We start from the raw sequence: 13,162 nt of genomic DNA on the forward strand, positions 1-13,162 counted from the left end.
AATGGGATCAGGGAATTCTTCTGCTTGTTCCATAATGGTGGATATGGAATAAGGCAGGTGTTGGGTGTGTGTGGTAAGAGTAAAGGCAGGTAAGAGTAGAGGTGGAGTGGTGAAGCAGAGGTTGTCACTTGGAGACTTGGTCTTCTGTTAGGGCAACACAGGCTGACTAAGTCTGCTCACCTAAGAGTGCCAAGAGTCTAAGCAGGCAACAAGGAAGTGGAGTAGACCTGATGACTAAGACCTATCTACAGTATAGGTATCTGTGGATGATCCTAAGAGACCAAGTCTGAAGAGACAGTCCCAGGCAGAGTAGGCCTTATATTTATACCTCTGTGGTGGAACCTGCTAGAACATCTTGCTTACTCAGCCTAGTCAGGTGATCAGGTCATATGACCAAGGATGAGGTCATATGAGGTCATGCACAGCCATGCACAGCAGGTCACCTGACCATCCAATCCTTCCAGCAGGTTCCAGCACATGCCAAGGTATACCAGCTACTTCCATGTCATAAAGGCTTAGTCATGTCTCTTGACCAAGCAATGAGCTGGTGCCCTGACAGCATCCATGCTGGGGTAGCAGAGTGGTTACACTTGATGCCAACAATTTGCTGGGTGCGGAGAATGTGATCAATGGTGTTGCAGCAGCCACACCAATGGCAATAGACTGGGAAGGCACCATTGACCTGACTTTGCCACCGCCAGAGCCTGTGCCCATCACTGTCAAGCTGCCGTCCTCCCCTGCCTGACTTCTGCTCCTGGAGGTGCTGGACAAGACATGGCCTGGGTTGCAGACTTTTAATGAAGTCACACACGACATCACCCGCATCCGTAGGTATACAAACAAGGCTACACTGGGCCATGTTCTTTGGGGCCAAGCCTTCAAGGAGGTGTATGGATTTGAGGGAAAGTACAAAACTTGGTATGAACATGCCAAGTTGTTGGAGTCTGCTGGCCTGAAGAAGCTCATCAAAAGGTTCAGTGAATGGCCAGGGAGTACATGGGCAAGGTTCCGGCTGCGTGCCTGGAGGAAGAATGACAGACATCTGAAGGATGGCAAGGTGGAGATGGATGAACAGGCTTGGTGGGTGGAGTCAGATGAAGAGGGAGAGTAAGAGAAGGGCCATGAACTGTAGTCATTGGTGAATTGACTGTGTAGAAATACAATAGACAGGCTTGGAGGTGATGTCCTCCAAGTCCTTTGTTTTTCTTGTTTTTTGTGTAGTAGTATAATTAATAATTACACAATGTCTAGATGGAGCACTAACTAATTGTATCTATCGGACTTACGTGTTCGGTGTTAGGCAGCACCGGCTATTGAATTGCTGAGCAATGCACCCTGCCCTGCCCGCTTGACGCGGAGCGGGATTAAATTACTAAGCTTAGGACCCTGACATCTGTATCCAGAGTCCAGACGTGCCCCAAAACCTGGATGCGCTCGGTCAGGGACCATCTCACAGCCACTGGGAAAAGGCCATCGTCCTGGCGACCAGAATACTTACTCGACCTGCGCGCGACCAGGAAGAGATATAGGAGAGCGGGCTCAGTAAAGTCTCTTCAACAGCGTATCTCATAAAGACTTCATTTCTGTATACTACAAGGCTATATCTTGAAATGGCTTCCATCGTGGACAAAGTGGCTGAGAAGGTTGGCGATCTAAGTCTGACTGGCGATAAGGGTGCGATATCTGCGAATACATCTCGAGCGAGCATATTGTTGACGAGTGACTCAGGTCCAGAAGTCTATGTTGATGAAGAGAAAGGCTCTGATGAGAAAGGGGCTGGCACCGTGGCGGCACCGTACGCAACCGCCGTACACGCTATGACCGTGAAAGGACACGACATCAACATCCTCACTCGCAAGAAGGATGCTCAAGAGTACCAGCCAATCACCAAATCTGCGCTAAAGAACGTCAAGAAGACTGTCGAGACTAACGAGAGAAAATCCAAGAAGGCAGCGGAGGAAGCAGAGAAAAACGCCAAGACTGCAGCAGAAGCCAAGGCGAGGGAAGAGAGGAGAATCGAAGAAAGCAAGAAGATCGTGTTGGTTGAGGATTCTAGCTTGCCAAAGCCGACAAGAGTACGTCTTTCTCCAGTATGTGAGAGTGGTGTGATCTCATGTCATTGCAGAGTAAGATTGAAGGACTTCAGCCTTTGAGAGAACAACGCGTCCGGGTTTTTGGCTGGGTGCATAGGTTGCGCCAGCAGAAAGAGATGACATTCATCGTGCTGCGTGACGGAACTGGCTTCCTGCAGTGTATCCTCGCCGGAAGATGTGTATGTTTCTCTTTTGGCACCTCGATCATGTGAGTGACCTTAATATCGTGACAGGCGCAAACATACGATGCCTTGATTCTCACGACGGAGAGCACTGTCGAGCTCGTTGGTACCGTCCAACCGGTCCCGGAAGGCAAGACCGCTCCCGGAGGCCATGAACTTATTGTAGATTTCTGGCGCACCCTTGGCGCCGCACCAGGCGGCGACGACGCCTTCAACAACAGGTTCAACGAGCAATCAGATGCTTCAGTGCTGGCTGACCTCCGTCATCTTACAATTCGGGGTGAAACCGCGGCTGCTGTATTACATGTACGCGCAGCTGTTCTGAACGCTTTCCGTACGACGTTTGTGAAGCACAGCCTGACTGAAGTTACCCCACCCTGCATGGTTCAAACGCAGGTAGAAGGCGGAAGTACTCTTTTTGAGTTCGACTACTATGGTCAAAAGGCATACTTAACCCAGAGTAGCCAGCTCTATCTTGAGACGTGTCTTCCCAGTCTAGGGGATGTTTTCTGTATTCAGGAGAGCTTCCGTGCTGAAAAGAGGTGAGAGTGACCTTCCTAAGAGAAACAATCATTTAACCCGTTACCCAGCTTGACAAGACGGCATCTCAGCGAGTATACGCATCTCGAAGCCGAGCTTTGCTTCATCACCTTCGACGATCTCATGACCCATATCGAGAACATTGTTCGTTGATTAGACTTTCCGCGCATTTCAGCGTTGACTTTCTTCCAGATTTGCGAAACAATCGACGTCCTTCTAAGTGATCCTCGCATGGCCGAGTTGGTTCAGATGTTGAACCCTGGATTCAAGCCGCCAAAGCGTCCTTTCCTTCGGATGGATTACAGGGACGCGATCAAGTATCTCAACGATCACGGAATCCAGCGTCCAGACGAGGTGACCGGAGAGATCGGCGACCACGTCATCGGAGATGATATCGCTGAAGCCGCTGAACGCCAAATGACAGATCAGCTCAACGTGCCCATCTTCCTCAACAAGTTCCCGAAAGAGATCAAGGCATTCTACATGAAGCCGATACCCGGTGACCCTAAATACACTGAGAGCGTTGACCTGCTCATGCCCGGTGTTGGTGAGATCGTAGGCGGCAGCATGAGGATTGCGGACATGCAAGAGCTGCTTAAAGCATACAAACGCGAGGGTATTGACCCAGAACCTTACTACTGGTTCACTGATCAGAGGAAGTACGGCACATGTGAGCATGGTGGTTATGGCCTCGGAGTGGAGCGTTTCCTCGCTTGGTTGACTAAGCGCTGGACCGTCCGCGAGTGTTCGCTCTATCCCCGCTGGATGGGTCGCGCAACCCCTTGATAGAAAGGTGTTCTGACCATTACTGTACCTCTTCGTTGAATTCCAATTACATACCCGTAGATGCTATCATATAATAAGGACTGATTGACTAGAACAATAACTCCGACAGAGTCATTTTGCGCCGCGCGTCCCTGGAATATCGCGGAAGCAAAATTCTAAGAGACGCGCAGGTCGTGCGTGTTAAAAGTGACCATCCACTCTTACAAGCACATCTGCAAAATGGCTCTGAGAGTACCGAAGGCAAATAACATCCAGTTGTTCAAGGAAGGATACAAGGTGTGTATTTTTCTATTACGTCTACTAGTTTGACTCACTGGTGCATGTAGCAAGTATCTGGGATTGACGAAGCCGTCCTCCGGAACATTGAGGCTGTATCTGAACTCTCGGACACGGTCCGAACGAGCTTTGGTCCAAATGGTGAGTTTAACGTCACCAATGCCTGAATGGTCGCTAAGAATCTTCAGGTCGGAACAAACTGATCATCAATCATCTTTCTAAGCTCTTCGTGACATCCGATGCCGCAACAATCCTACGAGAAATCGAGGTCGTTCACCCGGCTGCGAAACTGCTCGTCATGGCGTCTCAGGCACAAGAAGCGGAGATGGGAGACGCGACAAACTTCGTTTTGATCTTTGCTGGAGAGTTGCTTAAGAAGGCGGAACATCTGCTTGTCATGGGCCTTCATCCTAGTGAGGTGATTCAAGGGTACGAGCTGGCTCTCGCGAAAGCCCTGAAGGAGCTGGAAAGTGAGTAAGATGGCTATGATGGCTATTCCTGGTGAATACAATTACAAATCAACATGTAGATCTCAACGCGCACACGGTTCCAACACCTCCAACCCTGGATTCGCTCACTATTGCCCTCCGGCCGGCAATCGCGTCCAAGCAATATGGCTCGGAAGACACCCTTTCCTCACTTGTTGCCGAAGCCGCTCTCATCGTCATGCCTTCAAAGCCATCGAACTTCAATGTCGACAATGTACGCGTCGTGAAGATATTAGGAGGGAATATTTCGAGCTCGCGCGTCGTACGGGGTATGGTGTTTGGTCGGGAGACGGAGGGTATTATCAAGAATTTGGAAAAAGCCAAAGTCGCTGTGTACACTTGTGGCATCGATATCGCACAGACGGAGACAAAGGGCACGGTTTTGCTCAAGAACGCTGACCAGCTCTTGAATTTTTCGACCGGGGAGGAGAAGCACATGGAGAAGGCGAGTAACCTAATGCAATTCTCCCTTCTCCCTGCTAACAAATTATCGACAGATCCTAAAAGAGATCGCGGATTCCGGTGTCAAGATGATCGTTGCTGGCGCAGGTGTCGGAGAGCTTGCCCTGCACTATCTCGACCGCTTGAACATCGCCGTTCTCAAAGTGCTTTCCAAATTCGATCTTCGCAGGCTATGCCGTGTCGTCGGCGCCACACCCCTTGCCCGTCTAGGTGCGCCAACGTCAGAAGAAGCGGGATACGTGGACGTCATGGAGACAACTGAGATCGGTTCTGATCGCGTGACGGTGCTCCGGCAAGAGAAGGGGGAGACGACAAAGACCGCGACGATCGTTCTCCGAGGCGCAACCACAAACCTCCTGGACGATCTGGAGCGTGCCGTAGATGACGGTGTCAACGTCATCAAGGCGTTGGTCAAAGAAGGCCGGATGGTTCCTGGAGCTGGGGCCACCGAGCTGGAGCTGGCGCGCAGAGTGGAGGCATACGGTGCTGGTCTCAGGGGCCTGAACCAGCATGCAGTCAGGCGGTATGCGACTGCGCTGGAGGTGGTCGTGAATACATTGGCAGAGAACGCTGGGCTGCAAACGAGCGAAGTGGTGAGCAGGCTCTACGCTCTTCATGCAGATCGGGGACCCTCTTGGGGTGTCGACATAGAGGTATGTCATCTTAAACGCCACGATCGGAATGAATGTTAACGAGTACTAGGGGGAAAACAACGGAACAGTTGACGCTACGGAAGCGCAGATCTTCGACTCTCTGGCTGCCAAAGCATGGGCAATCCGGCTGGCTACGGAAGCAGCAGTGTCTGTTCTCCGAGTAGACAGCATCATCATGTCCAAGCCTGCTGGTGGACCGAAGATACCACAACAGCAGGGTGGGCAGGACTGGGATGAGGATTAAAGAGGGATAGTAGACCTAGGATACGTCCAGATTATCCACAATTCTAATGCGAGTGGTGCATGTTGTACCAAGGTGGGAGTGTTGTCTGCTTGCGGGCACTGGTCCTCTCAGCACCTTCCTGGTGATCCCTGTGTTGCATACCTCCACACGTTCCCAGTGATTTCTGTTGTGTCCCTTTGGCTCGAGGCGTTGACATGTCAGACATGGAACAGATGGTTCAGTGATCGGTGGACGGAATGTATGATTAAGCTCCTGAGGTTCATCACTGTTAGCTTACGGCTCAGACTGACTCTACTCCTTACAAGCTCTGTACGTACCGTCTACAGTGCAATAGGATAACGGTCTCTGAGAAAGAATAATGAAACAACAACACGACAAACAAATAAAAACCAACAACACCAATGTCGCCCGCAACATGCGTCACCCTCCACCTCCAGATCAGCTCATCCCTCATCCCTCTCCCACCTCCTTCTTCTGCCACTGCCGGCCCCCACCCTGTCCAGCCGTGATCTGTTCCCACCAATCCTGCTTCAAGCATCCCCTCTCCCCCTCACTCAAGAGGCACCTCGCCACTCCCTGGGCCGCCTTCCTCCCCTCAGTCCAAGCGCCCTGCAAGTACCCAAGATACTCGTAAGACGTCGCTTCGCCCGCAAAGAGCAGGCGGGCGGAGAGCGCCGCGCGGAGGTTGGTCTGCGCTGCGGGGAGGTAGGAAGCTGGCCAGTTGCTGTATGACCCTCTTGTGTAAGGGTTGGCGTGCCACCTGCGGGGAAACGGTCAGCGGGGACGTGCGTATGTACCTGTGTGCGTGGACAGACCTGTGGAAGTAGAACGCCGTGCACTCGCTGACGTTCTCTGCGCCGTACATCTCCCTTAACACCTCCAGCACCTCCTGCTTGACCTCCTCATCTCTCATCCCCTCGACCCTCACGCTCTCCTCATCCGTCAGAGTAGTAAACAGTATCCTACTCCCCTCCAGAAAGCCCGGCACGTCAAGCGACTGGAACTGGGCATAATACCCCCTCCTCGGGGAAGCATATAGCTGAAACTCGGATTCCGCCCAGAACTTACTCGAGAACTGGAGGAAGATCTTCGTGTATGTCGACATGGAGAACCCGTCTATGGCATCGGATTTCCAGCGCGGGAGCGGGGGATGGAACGTCACCGCTGCCCAAGGGGTTAGCGCCTCGACGCCCTACACAGGGAAGAACGCACCTTTGGACTGTAACACCCCTACGGAAAAGGTACATATCGCGTACTCCGCACGTACCCTCTTCCCGTCAAGCACGGCCTCCACTCCTTGGTCAGAATAATGCAGTTCTCTCACAGGCTCGCCGAGCAACAGCCGCCCGCGGCGTTCGGCAGGGAGGGAGAAATACGGCTCGGTAGCGATGGCTACGAACCCCCTGGGATCGTGGATCAGGTATTCTTCGTCTGAGAAACCGTGGTATGTCTGTTCGAGGATCAGGTGGTTCGCTCAGGGGACAGGGGAGAAGGGCGCACATGATAGTGGTTATTAGCGATCTCGAACCAGGAACTCTCATCCGGGTTCTGCTGGCTCTCCATATCAAAGTTCCAGAACTCGACGCTACCCCCACTCCCGCATCAGTGGTTCTCTTCCCGAGGCAGAAGCAGTCAACCCACCTGCGACGAATATGATCCCCCGGTGTCCAGCCTGCGATCCTTAGCCCAGCACGAGCAGTCATATCCCCATCTCCTCTCGCCTGCCTCTCCCTCCCCAGCAAGAGGAACTTCTCCCACGCCTTCTCCCATTCCTCCCATACCCGGCTCACGTCCACCCTTCCCTGACGATCAAACGCCTCCGGCACCAAGCCCGAGGCGCTGGGAGTGGCGTTCAGCCCGAGCTGGCGAACGAGTGTCCATATAGGGTTTACGAGCCCCGTGCTTGGGTTCTCGACCCCGTGTACCCAGTTGGCGCCTGCTTCGACGAGGTATGGTTTGCCTGTTGCCTGATCGAGCCCGAAGGGGACGGAGTGCAGCCTCCCCCCGAGAAAACGCTGGGCTTCGACGATCAGGTAGTCGGTGATGTTGTATTCCGTGGCGAGGGCGTGTGCTGCTGATAAGCCCGCTAGCCCACCGCCGAGGATGAGTACGGTTGTATTTTCTGTCTGTGGGAGTTGGGGTATACTCGACGGGTCACTTGGTGTGAACGGGGGAGAGGGGAGACCGTTGAGCAGCGCTTAGAGAGAGAAGAAGTAAGCACGTGATGTGATGTTGAGGGAAGGTGTTACCCTGGGAGTCATGTGTTGGTGCCGCGAGAGTGCAGAGAGCGGCAAAGAGATGAGAGAAGAAGTGGAATGGCGTCATGTCTCTGAGTGTCTCGGGGGACGGGTGGAGGAGCAGACGAGGCTGGTGTTGAATAGGAGGTGAGAGGGAGGTAGATATAGGCAGAAGGTGTATGCCCTAATTCTACCGTGTTATGCGGCGATGAGACGGGAGAGGAGAACGAGCGTAAGCATGCCCCCTTCCCCGATCAGGGTGTCGCAGGCGGTTTAAGGGCACGCGGATCGCCTTACGTGCGGGTGAGTGATGGACGGCCGGCATGCGTGTGGATGTATGCGCCGATCGAGCGGGCTCGGAACAGTCGGAATGGCGTAGAGAGGGGCTATTATGCACCTCTCACTCTCGGGAATGTCCACCGGAGGGATGGGCCGGGTTATGAGACATAAAAGGGAGTGGAGATGATTAGGTTTCTATGGGTCGTAGGCAATCAGGTTGCTGGTGAGAAGCAGACTGAGTGGAATCGCTGCGAAGTTGGGAGTAATCGGAATGGTTGCCATCGGGAGAAAGGGGATTGGTGCGGAGGCAGATTGAGGACGTCATACAAGGGTCTGTTGTGATTGGCGGGCGAAGAAGGCGCAGAGTGTGTGGGGTATGTAAGTGATTGTGGGGTATCAACAATAGTTTAGTATCGTTAGTGATATCCATGGTAGTAGATAAAGTTGAAAGTGTTTGTAGGGACAAGCGAGTCATGTTCAGCGAACCCGTATAAACGTGCGTATTACGACATGCCCCACTTCACCTTATTTTCGTCCCTTGGCACCCTGACATCTCTCAGTCCCTTCTCTCTCAGCCTCTTAACTCTTCTTATCTCTATACCCTTCAATGGCCTACGATCCCACCCCCTACGCATCTCGAGCGACCTCCCCCTCTCCCTCCTCATCCCGCTTCCCCCAGCCAACCTACTCCCGCCGTCTCTCATCCTCCATATCCGAAGAGTCCCCCCTCCTAGCTTCAGAGCGAAGGAGGACAAGCAAGTCTCCCCGTCCCAGTACGGGTTCGGAAGAACTGGGAGATATAAACGAACTGGGAGAGCCGGCGGCAGGAAGATGGACCGCGAGGTGGTGGTGGGGACGCATGAGGTATTACGTGCCAGCTACGAAGTGGATGGTGGAATACAAGCTCGAGTCGTCCGTCATTTCCTTCATTCCCTAGTTCGTTACTCACCTCAGAGCAGTCTATGGGGCGACACAGTAGCCGCGATAACAGTAGCAGCAGTCATCATCCCCCTCTCACTGTCCTACGCTTCCTCTCTCGCACACGTAGACCCCTTCTCCGGCCTTTTCGCAGCCGCCATCCAGCCGCTCGTCTACTCCCTCCTCGGCAGCTGCGCGCACCTCTCCGTCGGACCTGAGGGATCTCTTTCCCTCCTGGTGGGCCAAGCGATCCAGAGAGTGTGGCATGATGATCCTCACTCGGGGGACGACTTTGCAGAGATCGCAGCTGAGGTAGCGACGATGATCACTTTCCAAGTTGGGGCGATTAGTCTCTTGCTAGGCCTGCTCAGGCTGGGGTTTATAGATGTCGTCCTTAGCCGGAGTCTGTTGAGGGGGTTTGTCACTGCTGTTGTGCGTCCTTAGTCACATGTCCCTTCTTCGCTGACAGGAAACAGTCTTTGGTCATCGTCATAGAACAGCTTGTGCCAATGTATGTTCCATTCCTCCGGCAGATACCCAGCTGACTCTCCGCAGGCTAGGTCTCCAAAGCATCTACGCCAACGTCGACCTCCACACAGCGCTCGACAAGCTCATATTCCTCCTCCAGCACCTAGGCTCCTCGCATATCCCCACGACCATCCTCAGCCTATGCAGTATGGCATTCCTCATCCTCACGCGCACTGTCAAGACGCACTATAAAAAACGGTTCACGCCGCTGATGTACCTTCCCGAGATCCTCATCTGTGTTGTCGTCACTACGAGTGCGTCCCCCCTTTCCTTCTGTTTCTCCTCTCTTTAACCTTGTATTGGCAGTCCTGTGTGGCACACTTGACTGGCAATCCCGAGGAATCGAAGTGCTCGGCCCAGTCTCCATCTCCCAACGGAAATCCTTCCTCGCTCTTCCCCTACAACGCAAAAACCTGCGATTCTTCAAACAAACCTTCCCAACCGCCATCTTCTGCTCCATAATAGGCTTCATCGATTCCGTCGTAGCCGCAAAACAGAACGCACAGCGTTTCCGTTATTCTGTCAGTCCGAACCGGGAACTCACTGCCCTCGGGGCGGGGAACGTCGTTGCGAGCTTTGTGCCGAGTACGCTGCCGGCTTATGGCGCGATTACGAGGAGCAGGCTGGCAGCGGACACTGGAGGAAAGACACCTATGACGAGCTTGATCCTCAGTGTCATCGTCCTCCTCTCCATAAGGTTCCTCTTGCCGGCACTGTACTTCCTGCCCAAGGCGGTCCTGGCATGCATGTATGTACACTGCCCCTCGTACCTGGAAGATGACTGACGCGCGCAGTATCTGCCTCGTCGTGTACACCATCATCGCCGAGATGCCGGAAGACATCCTCTTCTACTGGAAGTGCGTGCCCCCTCTTCCCCTGTCGAACGTTTTCTCATCCAGCAGCGCAGGATGAGCGCTTGGAGCGATATGATCCTCATGCTGCTAACGTTCTTCCTCACCCTCGTCTGGTCCGTAGAAGTAGGCATAGGGATCCCTTTCGCACTCACGATCCTCCTCGTCATACGTCAGTCCTCACAGCAGAGGATAAAGATCATGGCCCGCGAACCGGGCACGACGCACTACGTGCCTATCGACGAGGACTTCCCCATGGAACTGGAGGATACGAGCGGGGTGCTCGTTGTCCGCATATGTGAGAACCTGAACTTTGGTACGTTGACCCCGCATTTCGCATTTCGCGTTTCACGGTGAGGGTGCTGAATACGGACAGTGAATACCGGGTCGATGAAGGAACGGCTCAGGAGACTGGAACTGTACGGGAATAGTAAACATCATCCGTCTGATGCGCGTGCGTCTCTCTTCTGCGTATGTACTATCGGATCCCCCTGACCACGCATAGCCGTACGAGCAGAAGCGGTTGCTGTCGTCTTCCAGCTCGCAGACGTAGAAGAGATGGACGCGTCGTACGTCCCCCTTTCCCTTTCCCCTCCCCTTCCCCGCTCCTGCCGTCTCACCTAACGCCTCGCAGCGCCGTCCAGATCTTCCGCGAACTAGCAGAAACATACTCCAGCCGCGGCGTCTGCGTGTGCTTCGCACGTGTGAGACCGGCACAGATGTCAGCTCTGAGGAAAGCGGGAGTGGTCCTGTTTTTGGGGGAGGACCATTTTTTTCCTACTACGGCGGCTGCGGTGGGGTTTGTGGAGAGGGAGAGGCATGGGGAGCGCTGAGCGCTCTGCTGAGCGTAACGGTGAGCGGTGAGTGGGTGGGTGGGAGGTTGGACTGATTGCGGGGTTGATGGGTGTATAGTACTTTATGATGTATTTGCTTCGTATTTTACCCGTTACTGTAATGGACGTCTTTGACATCCAGGCACGTGATAGCACGTGTTCCCTACGCGCGGAATGTGGGACTAGACAACTTGGCTTGCATTCCTGTGACTCTGCTGGGAACATGATCGACGATTCTCGATGCCTCGTGTATGCAATATATGCTAGTTGCACCAGTTAAAAGGCGAAACACGATACATGGAGCTGGATCAGGACCTGACTTGGAGGGAACGCGATTTGGAGTGACTGGGACGCGACTGGCGCGAATGGACTGGATGCGGGGTAAACACTGGGATTGTCGCGTATAACTCTGGGGTTCTGGGTTGGGAGGGTTTGTCCTCCTCTTCCACCATGTTATATCGAGACCCTTCTTCCTTTCTACAGCGCCGACTGCTCCGTGTACAACCAACGTGTCCTCCCCTCGTCGGACTTGTCTGACACCAGCCCACGGAAGTGCTTGATCCCCTCCTCCCTCTGTTCAACAAGGGCAAGTACGTTGTTCTTTGTACTGCTACTGGCCATCTATGACACAACGGCACAGTTGGGGGACAGCCTTCAGCGGGCCTTGGTCGCACGCATACATACCAGGTGCACCAGGTGCCCCGCACACCTCGCTCAACCACCCTATCGCATATCCAGACTCCTGTCTATAAGGTGAGGCAGAGGACTCTTTGTAATGAAGCTTTGATCTGACCCATCCATCAGGCCGATGTTCCGGTCAGGGGCTTTAACAGCATATACTGTGCACGCCTCTGAGCAAGTCCCCCGCCCTCAGGCACCGTGATTTCTGACAGACCAACATCCTGTATAAGGTCGGCAGAATGCCGCGCACGCATAAGGAGAAGTGTTTCCTGATAGTTTTCCAGTACGCATAAAGGTACCGCGTATTACGAGTTGACTTCTTTTCCCAGCGAGGAAGAATTCACATTGTGTTACGCACTTCCATCCGGAGTCCGTTTCTGCTTCATGATCTCCACGCCAGCATTTTCGTGTCCAAGCTCGCTCGTATCATCCTCAGTTGTGGGACCCACAAGCGGTAACGACACAGAGCTAGCCTATATTTAAGGTGCGCTTCCTATACGATTCGAGCTCTCTACAGTCCTTACATAGGCACCCAGGTCAACTATCTATTTACTTCGGAATGGAGTCGCGACCATGTCGAACGATTGACGATCCTGCAACTGTCATCCGCTGGAGGTCCCCCGGAACAATGAATGCATGGATGCTTACAACGAAGAGCGGCCACGACCAGCGAGCTAACGCTTAGCTCTCCCCTTCGTCTCTTCACGACGACTGAGTGTGAGGCCAGGGCTTCAAGACGATGATTGTGCCTGCAAGTGGTGTGATACCCGATCAACTGGTCAACTGGTCGTCAAGCACTCAAATCTGATTCCGCTTTTCACGTGTTTTTATTGGACAGCAGAGCACAGCCCCCTAGTACTCGGGGTTGGTCCTGTGGTCTTTTATTGTTCTTGCCACGCAGACGATCACTGGCGTTGCTCGCACTTATGGCCTTGTTGTCTGGTGGACCTATTGTCTGGCGCTGCTTCTGCTGCGTGATGAATGAACGAGCCAATCTTGGATTAGGGTGTGAAAGAGAACGGAAGGCCAGCGAAGGTTAGGAGGTTTCACTGGCCCTTTGCCTCTTGAAAGCGGACAGACATCTCTTCCAACTTGCCCTTCTTCCACCACA

The 13,162-nt window shown here is 53.5% G+C and overlaps 4 protein-coding genes across 4 annotated transcripts; 3 read left to right on the forward strand and 1 right to left on the reverse strand.

Annotated features, from left to right (window-relative positions):
- The first annotated feature begins 1,531 nt into the window (after positions 1–1,531).
- Positions 1,532–3,670, forward strand: DACRYDRAFT_72718 (asparaginyl-tRNA synthetase). The gene is made up of 6 exons (XM_040775977.1): positions 1,532–1,674; positions 1,729–2,075; positions 2,126–2,272; positions 2,327–2,817; positions 2,866–2,959; positions 3,008–3,670. Exons 1-6 carry the CDS (start codon positions 1,611–1,613, stop codon positions 3,599–3,601), a joined length of 1,737 nt encoding a protein of 578 aa, XP_040623859.1. The 5' UTR covers positions 1,532–1,610; the 3' UTR covers positions 3,602–3,670.
- Positions 3,671–3,820: 150 nt separating this feature from the next.
- Positions 3,821–5,771, forward strand: DACRYDRAFT_85397 (T-complex protein 1; the record flags this gene model as incomplete). The annotated part of the gene is made up of 6 exons (XM_040776732.1): positions 3,821–3,877; positions 3,928–4,018; positions 4,066–4,347; positions 4,407–4,810; positions 4,863–5,480; positions 5,530–5,771. 6 exons carry the CDS (start codon positions 3,821–3,823, stop codon positions 5,722–5,724), a joined length of 1,647 nt encoding a protein of 548 aa, XP_040623860.1. The 3' UTR covers positions 5,725–5,771.
- Positions 5,772–6,132: 361 nt separating this feature from the next.
- DACRYDRAFT_72724 (amine oxidase) lies at positions 6,133–8,065 on the reverse strand. Its single transcript, XM_040775978.1, has 6 exons — positions 7,974–8,065; positions 7,366–7,921; positions 7,225–7,309; positions 6,937–7,174; positions 6,540–6,888; positions 6,133–6,484 (listed from the first exon to the last, which is right to left on the reverse strand). The coding sequence occupies exons 1-6, from the start codon at positions 8,047–8,049 to the stop codon at positions 6,175–6,177; spliced, it is 1,614 nt and encodes a 537-aa protein (XP_040623861.1). The 5' UTR covers positions 8,050–8,065; the 3' UTR covers positions 6,133–6,174.
- A 1,034-nt stretch (positions 8,066–9,099) lies between these two features.
- On the forward strand, positions 9,100–11,370 carry DACRYDRAFT_97392 (uncharacterized protein; the record flags this gene model as incomplete). The annotated part of the gene is made up of 10 exons (XM_040777450.1): positions 9,100–9,152; positions 9,200–9,590; positions 9,635–9,669; positions 9,714–9,940; positions 9,993–10,434; positions 10,481–10,543; positions 10,594–10,853; positions 10,914–10,991; positions 11,043–11,106; positions 11,172–11,370. The coding sequence occupies 10 exons, from the start codon at positions 9,100–9,102 to the stop codon at positions 11,368–11,370; spliced, it is 1,812 nt and encodes a 603-aa protein (XP_040623862.1).
- Positions 11,371–13,162: the final 1,792 nt, after the last annotated feature.

Source organism: Dacryopinax primogenitus, assembly GCF_000292625.1.
Source record: "Dacryopinax primogenitus strain DJM-731 SS1 chromosome Unknown DACRYscaffold_25, whole genome shotgun sequence".
In the NCBI taxonomy this organism is placed as follows: domain Eukaryota; kingdom Fungi; phylum Basidiomycota; class Dacrymycetes; order Dacrymycetales; family Dacrymycetaceae; genus Dacryopinax; species Dacryopinax primogenitus.